Source organism: Acartia tonsa, chromosome 8, assembly GCF_053477335.1.
Source record: "Acartia tonsa isolate MP-2025a chromosome 8, ASM5347733v1, whole genome shotgun sequence".
Classification (NCBI taxonomy): domain Eukaryota; kingdom Metazoa; phylum Arthropoda; class Copepoda; order Calanoida; family Acartiidae; genus Acartia; species Acartia tonsa.
Window position 1 is genome coordinate 46,836,323 of NC_137267.1, and position 13,733 is coordinate 46,850,055.

Consider the following 13,733-nt stretch of genomic DNA (forward strand, 5'->3'; position numbering starts at 1 on the left):
ATGGACAGTCAAGGTATAGTAAAGATCAGAACAGTCCAGGTATAGTTTAGATCAGAACAGTCCAGGTATAGTTTAGATCAGAACAGTCCAGGTATAGTTTAGATAAGAACAGTCCATGTATAGTTTAATTGTTCATTCACAGCTGTGGATTATGCAATCATGTCGTGGCCCTTTGGGCTGATTTGGTGTAGAACAGTCCAGGTATAGTTCAGATCAGAACAGTCCAGGTATTGTATAGATCAGAACAGTCCAGGTAAAGTTAATATCAGAACAGTCCAGGTATAGTTTAGAGTTGAACAGTCCAGGTATAGTTTAGGTCAGAAGAGTCCAGGTATAGTTTAGATCAGAACAGTCCAGGTATAGTTTATATCAGAACAGTCCATATTTTTTAAAAATATGATTTTAAAATTAATGAATATTTATTTTCAGTATATAATCTACGTGACTGCTTATGTATCAATCTACACCCTAGTCATGATGTCAGGGGACAGGTTAGTCTTGCACAGTAGGGCTTCTAAACCGATTCATATCCGCTGGATTAGTACCGGTTCTCAGTAATACCGAAAAATCATGTATTGCAACGTATTACAGACAATTTTTCACAAATATTAAAATAAAACTTAGGATTAATACCAGTTTTGTTAGCCCTTTGGACACTCTGGGCTAACAAAACTGTTTTAATCTTAATATTTTTAATTTTTATACCCGCGGAAATCTGTCTATAATACTATGTGTCAAATAACTATTATACATTTAAAGTATCAGGATGCGCATGTATGTTACTTATTATCCCAGGAACTACTTCGCACATCCCTATTGATATTTCACAAAATTACCCCTTCTGCAGATTTCAATTAGTGGTTTGGACACTCATCTTTTAATTTACCAACTAATTATATTTTTCACAAAAGTTCCAAAGTTGCAAAGCTACGAATGTTCTGAAAAAAAAATGTTCGTTTATTATGTTAAAATTGAATTATATTTTGGTTAACTTTCGATAAATCTTTTTATAGCAACCTTGTCAAATAGAGATTTATAAGATTAATTTGGATTTATTTTATATTTTTTGCAAGGAGGGAGGGGTTATTTGGCTGTTTATAACACTAGTCAACAAAGTCATATTATAACGTTTTCTTATGCGTTGGCTTATCAACCTTGGACACTTTTATTGAATTTTGATTTGTTGGTTCATTTGGTTGAGTGTCCAAACGTTTCATCCAGCAATTGTAATCTCCATAAGGGGTAATAGTGTGTAACGTTATTGAGGATGTACATGAATTTATCGGCCATTGTCTTATCCCTTTAGATCCTGACTTTTTGGCCAAAATATAAAAAATATACATATATAATATATATGGTTTTATAAGTTAAACATTTTCTCGTATTCATTCGAATCCGGTGGATAGAAACCGGTTCTCATCCATACGGAAAAAACTATGTCCGTATTATCCAGCTTTCTACGAATATAAAAATGTACAAATACAAGATAAAACCAGTTTTTTTAGCCGGTGCCTTCGGCACCTCGGGACTAAAATAAACTGGTTTTAAACTTATAATTGTACATTCTATATCCGCGGAAAGCCGTTTATAATATTATGCGAGAAATAACTATTCTCGTATTAATTCGAAACTGATTGATATCCGCTGGATTAGAACCGATCCTCAGTCACACTTAAAAATCATGTATAGCATCGTATTACAGACAGTTTTCCACAACTTTTTTTTTTAAATAATCAGAAAATTTTTTCGTTTTTATTTCAATATCCGCGGAAAGCTGTCTATAATACAATGCAATGTGATAAAAAAAAAACTATAACTACTAAATAATGATTATAAAATTGAAAATAGACGATAGATTATTGTGCCTTCCTGATTTCAATAAACAAAATTACCCCTTCTGAAAATTGATGACGCTGCTAGTTTATACAAACCAATCAATATTTAACAAAATTTTTTACTTCAAAGAATAAAAGAACGTTCTTATTATAAGGAATTAGATTTTGAGAAAACTATTCTTTAAAAAATCATAATAGTTTTTAATCGCATCGTATTTTAGACAGCTTTCAACGGATATTCAAATGAAAAATTTTAAGATTAAAGTCAGTTTTGTTAGCGAGGAGGGGCTGAGGGCCCGGTCTAACAAGACTGTTTTGTTTAATTTTGCTATTCAATTCAATAATCATGGACAATTTTTTGTCATACGATGCTATACATGATTTTTTAGTATGGCTGAAACCCGTTTCTAATCCAGTGGATACTGATCGGTTTTGAAGTATTACTGGCAATGTCTTTATTTCTGAGTTGAAAAGAAATTGATTTCTTTTGTAAGGAATTTTCTTATTGAAATACACAAAAGGGATTAAAGATTTGCTTTCCAGTTCAGAATTTTAAATTAAATGATTTTACAACAAATTTTCTTTGTAATATTGTTACTAACAAGGATGACAGCATCCATAAAAGCGAAACTCTGAAACGGAAGGACAAACGAACAATAAAACTTGTAGAGTTTCAGAACTGAAAAATCAGAAATGTATAAGTCTAACAAAATTTATTGAAAAACTGCTTAAATACAGGATAACGTTTAAGAACATGCTCACATTTAAGGACTTGATTACCTAACCGTAACGGACGGACCGACCCTAATAAGAAATCTAAATTATATGCAAATTGGTCAAATAAAGTGCTCGACAGTAATTCTGAGGGGAAGCACCAAATCTCCATCTAAAATGTTAAATCAATAAGATGCTTCTATTACTCCAAAAGTAATTAGCAATGTATAATAGAGATCTAAAGGGATAAGACAATGGCCGATCCAATGATGATACACAAAATTATTCCCTTTTTTAGATTAGAATTGAACACTCAACTTAATGAATCAACCAATCAAAATTCCACAAGGTTGTTAAGCTAACGAATAAGACTAATATAAAACTTTGGAGACTAGTGTAATAAACATCCAATTATTCCATCTCTCTCTCTCTCTCTCTCTCTTTCTCTCTCTCTCTCTTTCTCTCTCTCTCTCTCTCTCTCTCTCTCTCTCTCTCTCTCTCTCTCTTTCTCTCTCTCTCTCTCTCTCTCTCTCTCTCTCTCTCTCTTTCTCTCTCTCTCTTTCTCTCTCTCTCTCTCTCTCTCTCTCTCTCTCTCTCTCTCTCTCTCTCTCTCTTTCTCTCTCTCTCTGGATGTATTTTATGTTTAAAACCTATTTTAATCCTTTTTTAGGTTTTTAGCTGTCGTTTTTCCAGTGACGTCATTGAGCATTCGGACAATACCATATACTAAGGTAAAATAAGATAGATAGATATCCATCCAAGTAATCAATATTTGGTATTAGGCCAATGGATTTATTAATACTTGGATCTTGCACCAGATTATCATGTACTCTAATAAGTTAAATCTTATAGCAGGCAAAAATAACGATCCCCGTATCCCCATATATTCCATTAACCTATCCCCTTCCCTCCTGCTATATGAACGAACTGACCAATCAGTGATGTCCATATTGCAACCTATATTGATGATATTTTCCCCATGTCATAATATCCACGTATATTTTATATCCATTATTGGTCTGGTGAAATTCATTTTCTTTCTTAAGAATCTACAACAAAAAATAAGTAAAGAATTAGAATTTAATCCAATTTTTCAAAGAAAATGAATGCTATTTTTAATTCATTATTTTTACCAACGCTATTCAATCTTTTGTAAAATAAACACAATATTAATTAGGTTTATTTACATTTTATTCATAATTATTGGAAAAAATCTATCTATCTATCTAGGTAGCTATAGCGTCCACGTGGATAGTAATATTGGTATGCTCCGCGCCAATCTGGTTTTCTCACAATGTTATCTCCATAGATGAGTGTAAGTAGTTTTTTTCCGTTGTGGCTTCGAATCCGATTAATATCCGCTGGATTAGAACCGGTTTTCAGTCATACTGCTGTAAAATCATATATAGCATCGTATTAAAGACAACTTTCCTCAAATACAAAAGTAAAAATCATAAAATTAAAAGCAGTTTTGTAAGCTATGGCCTTTGGCCCTTGGTTTTAATCTTATAATTTTTCATTGTCATAACCGCGGAAAGCTGTCTATTATACGATGCGATAAATAACTATATTGAAAGGAAAAAGTATATTTATATGGGTAAATTTGAAGACTTAATTGATCCCTTGTCAATTGTCTCAATCAAAATGTTTGTTAGACAACTATATCTTGTCTGGGTCTGTACCAAAGGATCTCGCTAACCACTGAACTGTTATGGTTCTCCTTTACAATGTAGCTTATCATAGGTCCTTTGAAGGTTTATATGTTCTAAATAAGGAGGGTAGAACCAACCAGCCCTCGAAACAGAAACCACCATTCGAAAAACAATTTTCACCCCCAAATTTTTTATCTCTTTTACTTTTACATCCATAAAAATAAAAACTTCTAAGCAGATTGAAAGTTGTAAGAGTTTAAAATCTGCTTTTTGAGGCATTCAAAAACAGATTCATTAATTGCAGATTCCTTGAACAGTATAATGTTTCATAACTGACTCTGAAGTAGTTTATGTAAGATTTTGTAAGTTTTTGGATAAATAGATAAGAAAATGATAAAAAAACATATCATAAATGAGACTAGCATTTAATAATAGTACTTTACATAATACTATAGGATGCTCGCCTAGCATATATAGAGTCTTTGCTCAAAGGGGGTAAGAAAAGAGCTGGAAAATAGCTTAGAACAATCTCGATGCTTACATCTTAAAATAAAATAGTATAAAAACATCTTGGGACCTATACAAAGATAAAACTCAATTAGTTCAGTTATAGTTATTGTAATCTTAAACTTCTGACAAAAAATGTTTGGGAATAGTTCCTTTCGTGGCAACGCCCCTTAAGGAGCGATTCGTCGTATTTTTAAAATGGCTTTTTATAAGCTATTTTAGGTTAGGTTAGGTGATTGCCCCACAGGGTTAGGCAATTGGACCCGCAGGGTTACACCTCCCCGCAGGGGCTAGAAATAGGAGAAAAGCTACTGTGAAAAATAAGAAGAATCACCCCTTAAGGTGCGTTGCCACGAAAGGGACTATACCCAAAATTTGTAAAACTTTATGAAATTAAAAATTAAATAGGATTTTACCAATAAGCAAGATTTTGAACCAACTTATCTATGTTTAAAGATATGGACCCATCCATTTTGAACAATTGGTTCTAGGGTTGAAGAATGTGTATGTGTCATATCCAGTAAATTGATTTTAAATTGGATCTTGCCCTCACTTTTATAATATTTCAATATTTTTTATTAAAGCCTTCTTTTAAAAATTGCAAATATTTTAGGTTCTAGTTTTAAAAAAGTAACAGAATGTCTTTGTTTTCGTCTGTCCGTACCGAAGGATCTTGCTAACCGTTGAATCTATATTGTTCTCCTTTACAATACAGCCTCTCATAGGTTCTTTTAAGATATAAAACTATTTTACGGGAAGGTTCAACCCGAGAGAAATCGACCCTAGGAAAAAAGATCCTCTTCCCACAAAAAAAATCTTATCAAAACTAAGATATAAAGTGGGGCGGGCGTGATTGGATAACAAAACTGGTTTAATTCTTTCATTTTAAAATCCGCGGAAAGCTGTCTATATAATACGATGAGAAAAATAACTTTTATATTTTTAGTGGAATTTTGTCGGTTTGACGAGTACAAGCACAGTTTTACCGGGTTCCACGTCGGGTTCTTTGTGACCTCCTTCGCGGTACCTGTCCTGATCATCCTGATCTTGTACCTGGCCATGCTGGGCAGGCTATGGACATCCACCTCCTACAGAATATCAAAGTAAGTCGATTTTCAATTATACAGACATCTACCTGGCCAGAGTGGTGGTGACCCTTTTCATCTACTAGAAAATTACTCTATGTTCTTTTGTAGCAACTTGGCTCGGTTTTTATTTCAGACGCTATTGGCTGATATTCCAAGACCCAATTGGAAGTCGCCGCAGGGTCCCCACGCCATACTGTAATACTTGTGCCCCCTCTATTCCTTTATTCAATTACTTGACAGTAGAAGAGAAATTAATTTCTTATATCTTTTTAACAATGAGATAAAAGCTTTGTTATCAATCTCTCTCTCTCTCTCTCTCTCTCTCTCTCTCTCTCTCTCTCTCTCTCTCTCTCTCTCTCTCTCTCTCTCTCTCTCTATCTCTATCTCTCTCTCTCTTTCTCTCTCTCTCTTTCTCTCTCTATCTCTTTCTCTCTCTCTCTCTCTCTCTCTCTCTCTCTCTCTCTCTCTCTCTCTCTCTCTCTCTCTCTCTCTCTCTCTCTCTCTCCCTCTCTCTCTCTCTCTCTCTCATGATGCACTTATGTTTAGCTAAAAGTTACAAAAAGCTTTGTTACCAATAAGCATAGTCGTTCTTGTTCTATTTTATCTTAACCTTTAAAATATCATTTGGATGTTGCACCAGATTTGCATGTACTCTAATAAATCAATACACACAACTGGCAAAAACAATAATACCCCCTATCCCCCTCCTTTATTCCATCCCCTCCCTTCCTAATTGATGAACGAGATAACCAATATTAAATGAGGTCCAAATTAGCCAAACTAAATTGACGAAAAATTTTCCCTGTCAATATGTCCATGTGTTATATATATCCATCTCTATTTTTAACTGGAAATGAAAATGTAAACATGAAACAGCTATTATCTTATTTAGACAGTTCTTTAGAAAAACATGGAAACTATTTGTTACATTGTAATTCTGTAATGGATGTAGAATATACGTGGATATTATGACAGGGGAAAATTGTTTTCAATTTAAGTTGATAACATGGACATAGTTCGATCATCCAGTAGGAGGGGAGGGTTTCTCTTGGGAGGGTGAAGGAAGAAGGTTAGCGAGATCTCACACACACAAACAAACATCCTGTTAATTATAGAAAATCGATATATTATTACTTGGATGTTGCACCAGATTCTATGTACTCTGATAAAGTGATGCTCGCAGCTGGCTAAAACAATGACCCCCCCCCCCCCTGCAACCCCTTTGCCCCATCCTCTACCATCCTACTGGATGAACGAACCGAACAAGCTAAACTGACTACAAATTTTCCCCGTCATAATATCCACATATATTCTATATCCATTATAATATCTTATCTTTGTTGTTTATTTGCCACCTTATATATTTTTGTACCATGATGAATTACAGGGATCTAAAGGGATAAGACAATGGCCGATAAATTTATGTACATCCCAAATCCCCATAATTAACCTTTCTGTAACTTAAAATTAGTTGTTTGGGCACTCAGCTTAATAAATCAACCAATCAAAATGTATAAATAAAAGTCCCCAAAGTTGTTAAGCTAACGGATAAGAAAACGTTATTATAAAACAGCGCAAAGTCCCTTCGCTCGCTTCAACCATGCACTTGTTGTGTGATTGATGCGATCATTTATTGTCAGAGAGTTATCTATTCTATTCTTTATATATGGATGTAGATAGAATACACATGCACAAGTGGGGGAAAGTGTCATCAATCAATGTTGCTATTTCCCTTGTCATTTATTGGTCAGTTCTTGTATTTATTGTTATTGTATTTATTGTATTGTTATTTCTTGGTCAGTTTGTTCATCCATTTGAAGGGGAGGGGATAAGTTGAAGGGGATTGGTCCTTTTTTTAAGCCCGCTACAATTTTCACTTTGTTAGAGTACATGATAATCTGGTGTAAGTTCCAAGTAATAACAAATCCATTGTTTTATAACATTTTGGGGTAGTTGACCCCAACAACCCAACTATGACAAACAACCTACCCTTTGATTGCATTACCCTTGAATAGGGGGTATCATTATATAAGCCAGCTGCGAGTATCTCTTTACTTGCTAATATGAACCTCATTTATTGGTCAGTTCTTTTTTGTCCAGTAATAGGGAAGGTTATGGGGTAAAGGGGATGGATGTTGGGTGTCGTTGTTTTAGATAGCTGTGAGTATTAATTTGTTATAGGACATGAAAATCTGAGGCAACATCCAATTAATAATATATCGATTGATGATACAAAATAATAAAATAGAAAAATAAGATAATAATCTTGTTAGTGTGATCTAGTAACTCAATACTACAAGATAACGAGAATAATACAAAACAAGAACTAAATTTTCCATTGTAATCATAGGAGGGAGCCAGAACTGTAAGAATCGTTTATTATTTAAGAGATAAGATAAGGGATACGACTCATAAATTGATGTACATCCCCAATGATGATACACAATATTACCCCTTATATAGCGTTGAATACAATTAGTGGTTGAAACATTTGGACACTGAAATTAATGAACCAACCTATCAAAATTCTATAAAAGTCTCCAAAGTTGTTTAGCCAACGAATAAGAATAAGAAGAATACCTTTTTGTTTATTATTACTTGGATGTTGTACCAGATTTTTACGTACTCTAATAAAGTAATGCTTACAGTTGGCTAAAATAATGATACCCCATCCCCTCCCCTCTTACCAAATAAACGAATTGACCAATACACGAGGTCTATATTAGCAACCTAAATTGACCCTAAAAGTTAGAAAAGCTTCGCTGCGTAGATTCGGCTGAAAAATCAAAATAACTTAAGAAGACTTATAAAGCATATTTTTGAAAAAATCAACTTAATTCAAATTAATTTCTATTGTTTCACCTAATTTTAAATTTTACATATTAGAGAGAAAAACTTGGATATTATGGCAGGGGAAAAATTTTCGTCAATTAAGATTCCTAACATGGAACTGGCTTATTGGGCATTCGTGCATCCAGTAGGAGGGGGGGGGGGGATTGGGTAAAGGGGGTTGAAGGGGGAAATCATTATTTTAGTCCCCTTGGAGTTTCACTTTATTACAGAACATGAAGATCCAATTAATAACATTATTTTGAATGTTTAAGGAAATTTATTATTTTCTATAAATATTGCAATATTTTTAATATTATTATTTTTAAAAACAAAAGTCTCTTTATTTGCAAAACTAGTAGGAGATTGTCAAAAGGGATTAGACAATGCCCGATAAATTGATATACATCCCCATTGATGATACATGGAATTACCCCTTCTGTTTTTTTAGGCAAGGTTTGAGGGCCAAGAAGAGAGTAACAAAACTGGTTATGGCTGTCATAATAGCATTCACAGGTATAAACATTTCTCGTATTCATTCGAATCCGGTGGATAGGAACCGGTTCTCATCCATACGAAAAAACTATGTCTAGCATCGTTTTATATCCAGCTTTCTACGAATATAGAAATGTACAATCATAAGATTAAAACTAGTTTTAATCTCATAATTGTACATTCTATATCCGCGGAAAGCCGTTTATAATACGATGCGAGAAATAACTATTCCAGTATGGCTTCCAAACCGATTATTATCCGCTGGATTTAAACAGGTTCTCAGCCATATTGAAATATCATGTACAGCATTGTAATACAGACAATTTTCCACAAATATTAAAATAAAAATCATTAAATTAATACGAGTTGTGTTTTCCCGAGTAACTCGGGGCTAACAAAACAGGTTTTAATATGTTATTTTTCATTTTAACATCCGCAGAAAGCTGTCTATAATACGTAGATGGAAATACCTATTTTAGATGTTTTTTTTTCTCAACAACTAAACGTAATATGTATGAGAATTGAAGAAAATTAGGTTCTTAATTTAGACTGGTAGGAAAAAGTACATTTGTAAAAAGTTTTAATGCAAATTATTTTTTTGAAAGTATAATTTGATGCAATTAGACCTTATCAACACGTTTGAAGTTGGTGATTTGATAAAAAACAAGGATGACAACATCCATAGAAGCGAAGCTCTGAAACGATATGACAGACGAACATTAATTCTTGTAGGGTGTCAAAACTGAATATACGAAATTTGAATATTAGACAAAATCATACGTAAATTTGTTACAAAACTTCTTTTATACAGAATTCTGTTTAAGGACATACTGATATTTTAAGGACTTGGTTGATTATAGAGATACTTCGCACAAATTATTGTACCTTATTGTAATAGGAATCAGTAATCCAAAAATCAGATAAATCGTATGATTTTATCACATAAAAAATTGTTGTTGTAAAAGAAACCATGTCTAAAATGAACGTACGGAAATTCTGGTAACAATTTAGAGTTGCTGCGCTTTCTAAATCGTACCTAACTACTACAGGAATCATGCAAAGTTTGAAATCGATAGGATAATTCTAACATGCCTAAATTAACGAAAAAAGCTATTCGTTACGGACGGACGGACTTACCGACCTTAATTATAGAAAAGAAATGTTTTTGTCAAGTGGGCCCTAATCGGATCTGAAGCCGTGATATGAGCGTTATTTATCGCATTGCATAAAAGACAGCTTTCCGCGGATATTAAAGTGAAAAATAATAATGTTTAAATCAGGTTTGTTATCCCCAAGTTGCCGCATGAAATTTTTCGGTGATACCATGTTATACATGATTTTTCAATACGGCGAAGAACCGGTTCTAATCAAGCGGATATCCATCGGTTTGATGCCATACTGGAAAATATATAACATTTAAAAAAAAATTCTCTCATTAATGAAAGAAAGGATTAGTCATTCCTAATAAATTTGGAAAACAAAATTTTTTCCTTACAAACTAAAAACTTTTTTTTAAACTTCCACTTTCTAAGTATACTAAATTGGGTCTTCAAAAGTCTATTCATTAAATGGATTTATTACTACTTGGATGTTACACCAGATTTTTAAGTTCTATAATAAAGTAAAACTTGTAGCGTTCTCAAATAACGATATATCCCCTTTGCACCTTCCCTATAATCTTCTATTAAAGAACAAACTGACCAATATAATAGTTCTATGTTAGCAACCTAAATTTATGACAATTTTCCCTATTCATTAATATCCAATTATGTTCTATATCCATTATTCATTATCTATTTTCATAAAAATTAACAAGGACTATTATTTTCATTGAAGATGAAATATTGAAAACAAAATTTGATGTCCTTTATCAAGAATACACAATGACAGTTCTTTAGTAGCGAAGTTACTCTATAAAAGTTTGTGTTTGTCGTTCTGATAGGTTGGGAGATTTTCATTAACAGATAATTACTTTTCTCGTATTCATTCGAATCCGGTGGATAGGAACCGGTTCTCATCCATACGAAAAAACTATGTCTAGCATCGTATTATATCCAGTTTTCTACGAATATAGAAATGTACAATCATAAGATTAAAACTAGTTTTTTTAGCCGGTGACTTCGTCACCTCGGGGCTAAAAAAACTAGTTTTAATCTCATAATTGTACATTCTATATCCGCGGAAAGCCGTTTATAATACGATGCGAGAAATAACTATTCTCGTATTCATTCGAATCCGGTGGATAGGAACAGGTTCTCATCCATACGAAAAAACTATGTCTAGCATCGTATTATATCCAGCTTTCTACGAATATAGAAATGAACAATCATAAGATTAAAACCAGTTTTATAGCTGGTGCCTTCGGCACCTCGGGGCTAAAAAAAACTAGTTTTAATCTTATAATTGTACTTTCAGAACCCTTTTTATACTCAATATATGTATAATAAATTTTGTTTTCATTTCTAATATTGATATATCCTATCTATTTTTCTCAATACTAAGAATATTATTATGAATTGTTTTAAACAGGATATTATTGTTTAGTAAAAAATATTAAGATTTAATTTGTTTTTCTATCCTTAACAACATAAAATATTCATTTAAATTTAAACCACCTCCACTTTTTTTATAGAACAACTTTTATAACTTTGTCCAGAGTATCTTAAAGAACATTAATGACTTATTAATGATGTTTTAATATCCTAATTATACAAGGATGACAACTTTCATGAAATTGGAAGAACAAAAAATAAGTCATATACCATAGATTCATAAAAAATAGAAAATTCATGTACAATTTTATTTAAACTTATATATTTCTATTTTGCTCTGTCAGTTCTGAAACTCTACAAGCTTCGATTTACGGATGTTGGCATCCTTGTTTTAACTAAAATTTATTCATTTTCAGTTTGTTGGTGTCCCATCCAAGTAATCCTGGTGGTGAAAGCTCTGAATGACACAACTTGGGACACGGAATATGATAAAATAGTTATCCAGGTAAGGTGTACAAGATCTCGCCAACTGCCAAATCAATCCAGGGAGTGCTTGAAAGTGTCATGTAAGACGTTATAAAATACGTCTAAAAAGGAGGGATGTAAGGAGAAGAGGGAAAGCAAACCCCTAAAAAATAGATGGATAATAGATGTATTTTTATGTTCTTCTTTTCAGGATACATCACCTTTATTTCTGTTATGGTTTTAAGCTTTAATATTCTAAGCCTTTTAAAAATTTTGTTGTTGTTGCTTTAATGACCTAGGTTCTTTGAAATAGAAGTTTCAGGTATGGCTTCGGAACCGAGTAATATCCGCTATATTAGAACAGTTTCTCAGTCATATTAAAAAAATCATGTATAGCATCGTATTACGGACAATTTTCTACGATTATGAAAATGAAAAAAACCTGAAATTGATACCAGTTTTGTTAGCTCTTGCATTCGACCCCTCAGGACTGACGAAACTGGTTTTAAACTTCTTCATTGTATTATAATATTACTTTTGCTTTTTTGCTTCGCTCTTAGAGACTAGAGTCGATGCCACTAGAAATTACATAAAGGAACTAATAAAGAATAATTCTTACATTTAAGATAAAAATTATTTTTATTGTCCAACATTTTAGCTAATTTTCCTGTATTCTTAGTATGGATAGACTGCAACCAGACTTAAGCTTCTTACAATTTGTATTTTTTAGCAGCGTAGGTACTCTATAATTCACGTTGTCTGTCTGTCCGTCACGCCATTGCAGTTATTCATGTTTAGAGCATCCAGTTTGTAATCTATTTTGTCCGTTGGTTTGTCATTCAAGCTATAAAATATAAAGATTAAAAAATATTAAATATGTGTGAAAGATTTCGTGATTTGATAAAGTGTTTCGTGATTCTTGATTTGAACAGATGCTCTATTAATCTCTTTGTCCGTATTCCTATCCAGGATTTTTTGTGCTTCGTTACTTATTGATGTAACTAGTCGGGGGAAAAATCTGTCAGTTTGCCCTTATGAAAATTGTGTATACTTGAAAATTTTCATTTAAATTGTAAAAGTTTTGATTCTTATAAAATATTTATTTATTTGAATTTCGTGACATTAGAATTAACAAAAGTGTTGGCTGTATAAAAAATTATTTTTAGAAATATTGTACAGTAGAATTCATTTATGATTCATCAGAAGTCAATAATAGTTAATTATCGCATCGTATTATAGACAGATTTTAGCGGGTATAAAAGTGAATAATTATAAGATTTAAACCAGTTTTGTTATCCCCGAGATGCCAAAGGCCCGGGCCAACAAAACTAGTTTCATATTATGAATGGGGTATTCCTATCCAGTTCCTATTCCTATTTCTATCCTTGTGAATAAATGATGAGCTATCGCTCCATCATTTATTCCCTCGGGCAAAAAATATTCATTCCTAAACAAAAAACTGGATAGGAATACCCCATTTTTATATTCGTAGAAAAGGTACACCGACAAACGTCCTACTACGACAAACGTCCTAATGCGACAAACGTCCTAAACCTGAAAATGCGACAAACCTCCTAATGCGACAAACGTACTAAGCCACAAACATCCTAAACGACAAACGTTCTAAAGGTACAAACATCCTAATGCGACATTTCT

At 32.8% G+C, this 13,733-nt stretch overlaps 1 protein-coding gene across 1 annotated transcript in view; it reads left to right on the forward strand.

Moving 5' to 3' along the window:
- Nucleotides 1-13,733, forward strand: part of LOC145326647 (allatostatin-A receptor-like) — a 32,544-nt gene that overhangs the window by 10,248 nt on the left and 8,563 nt on the right. The window contains exons 4-9 of the mRNA XM_080170015.1: nt 430-491; nt 3,220-3,280; nt 3,780-3,864; nt 5,655-5,811; nt 9,077-9,141; nt 12,029-12,117. Of these exons, the coding sequence (XP_080026141.1) occupies nt 430-491; nt 3,220-3,280; nt 3,780-3,864; nt 5,655-5,811; nt 9,077-9,141; nt 12,029-12,117 (519 nt within the window). The remainder of the gene's footprint in view (nt 1-429; nt 492-3,219; nt 3,281-3,779; nt 3,865-5,654; nt 5,812-9,076; nt 9,142-12,028; nt 12,118-13,733) is intronic.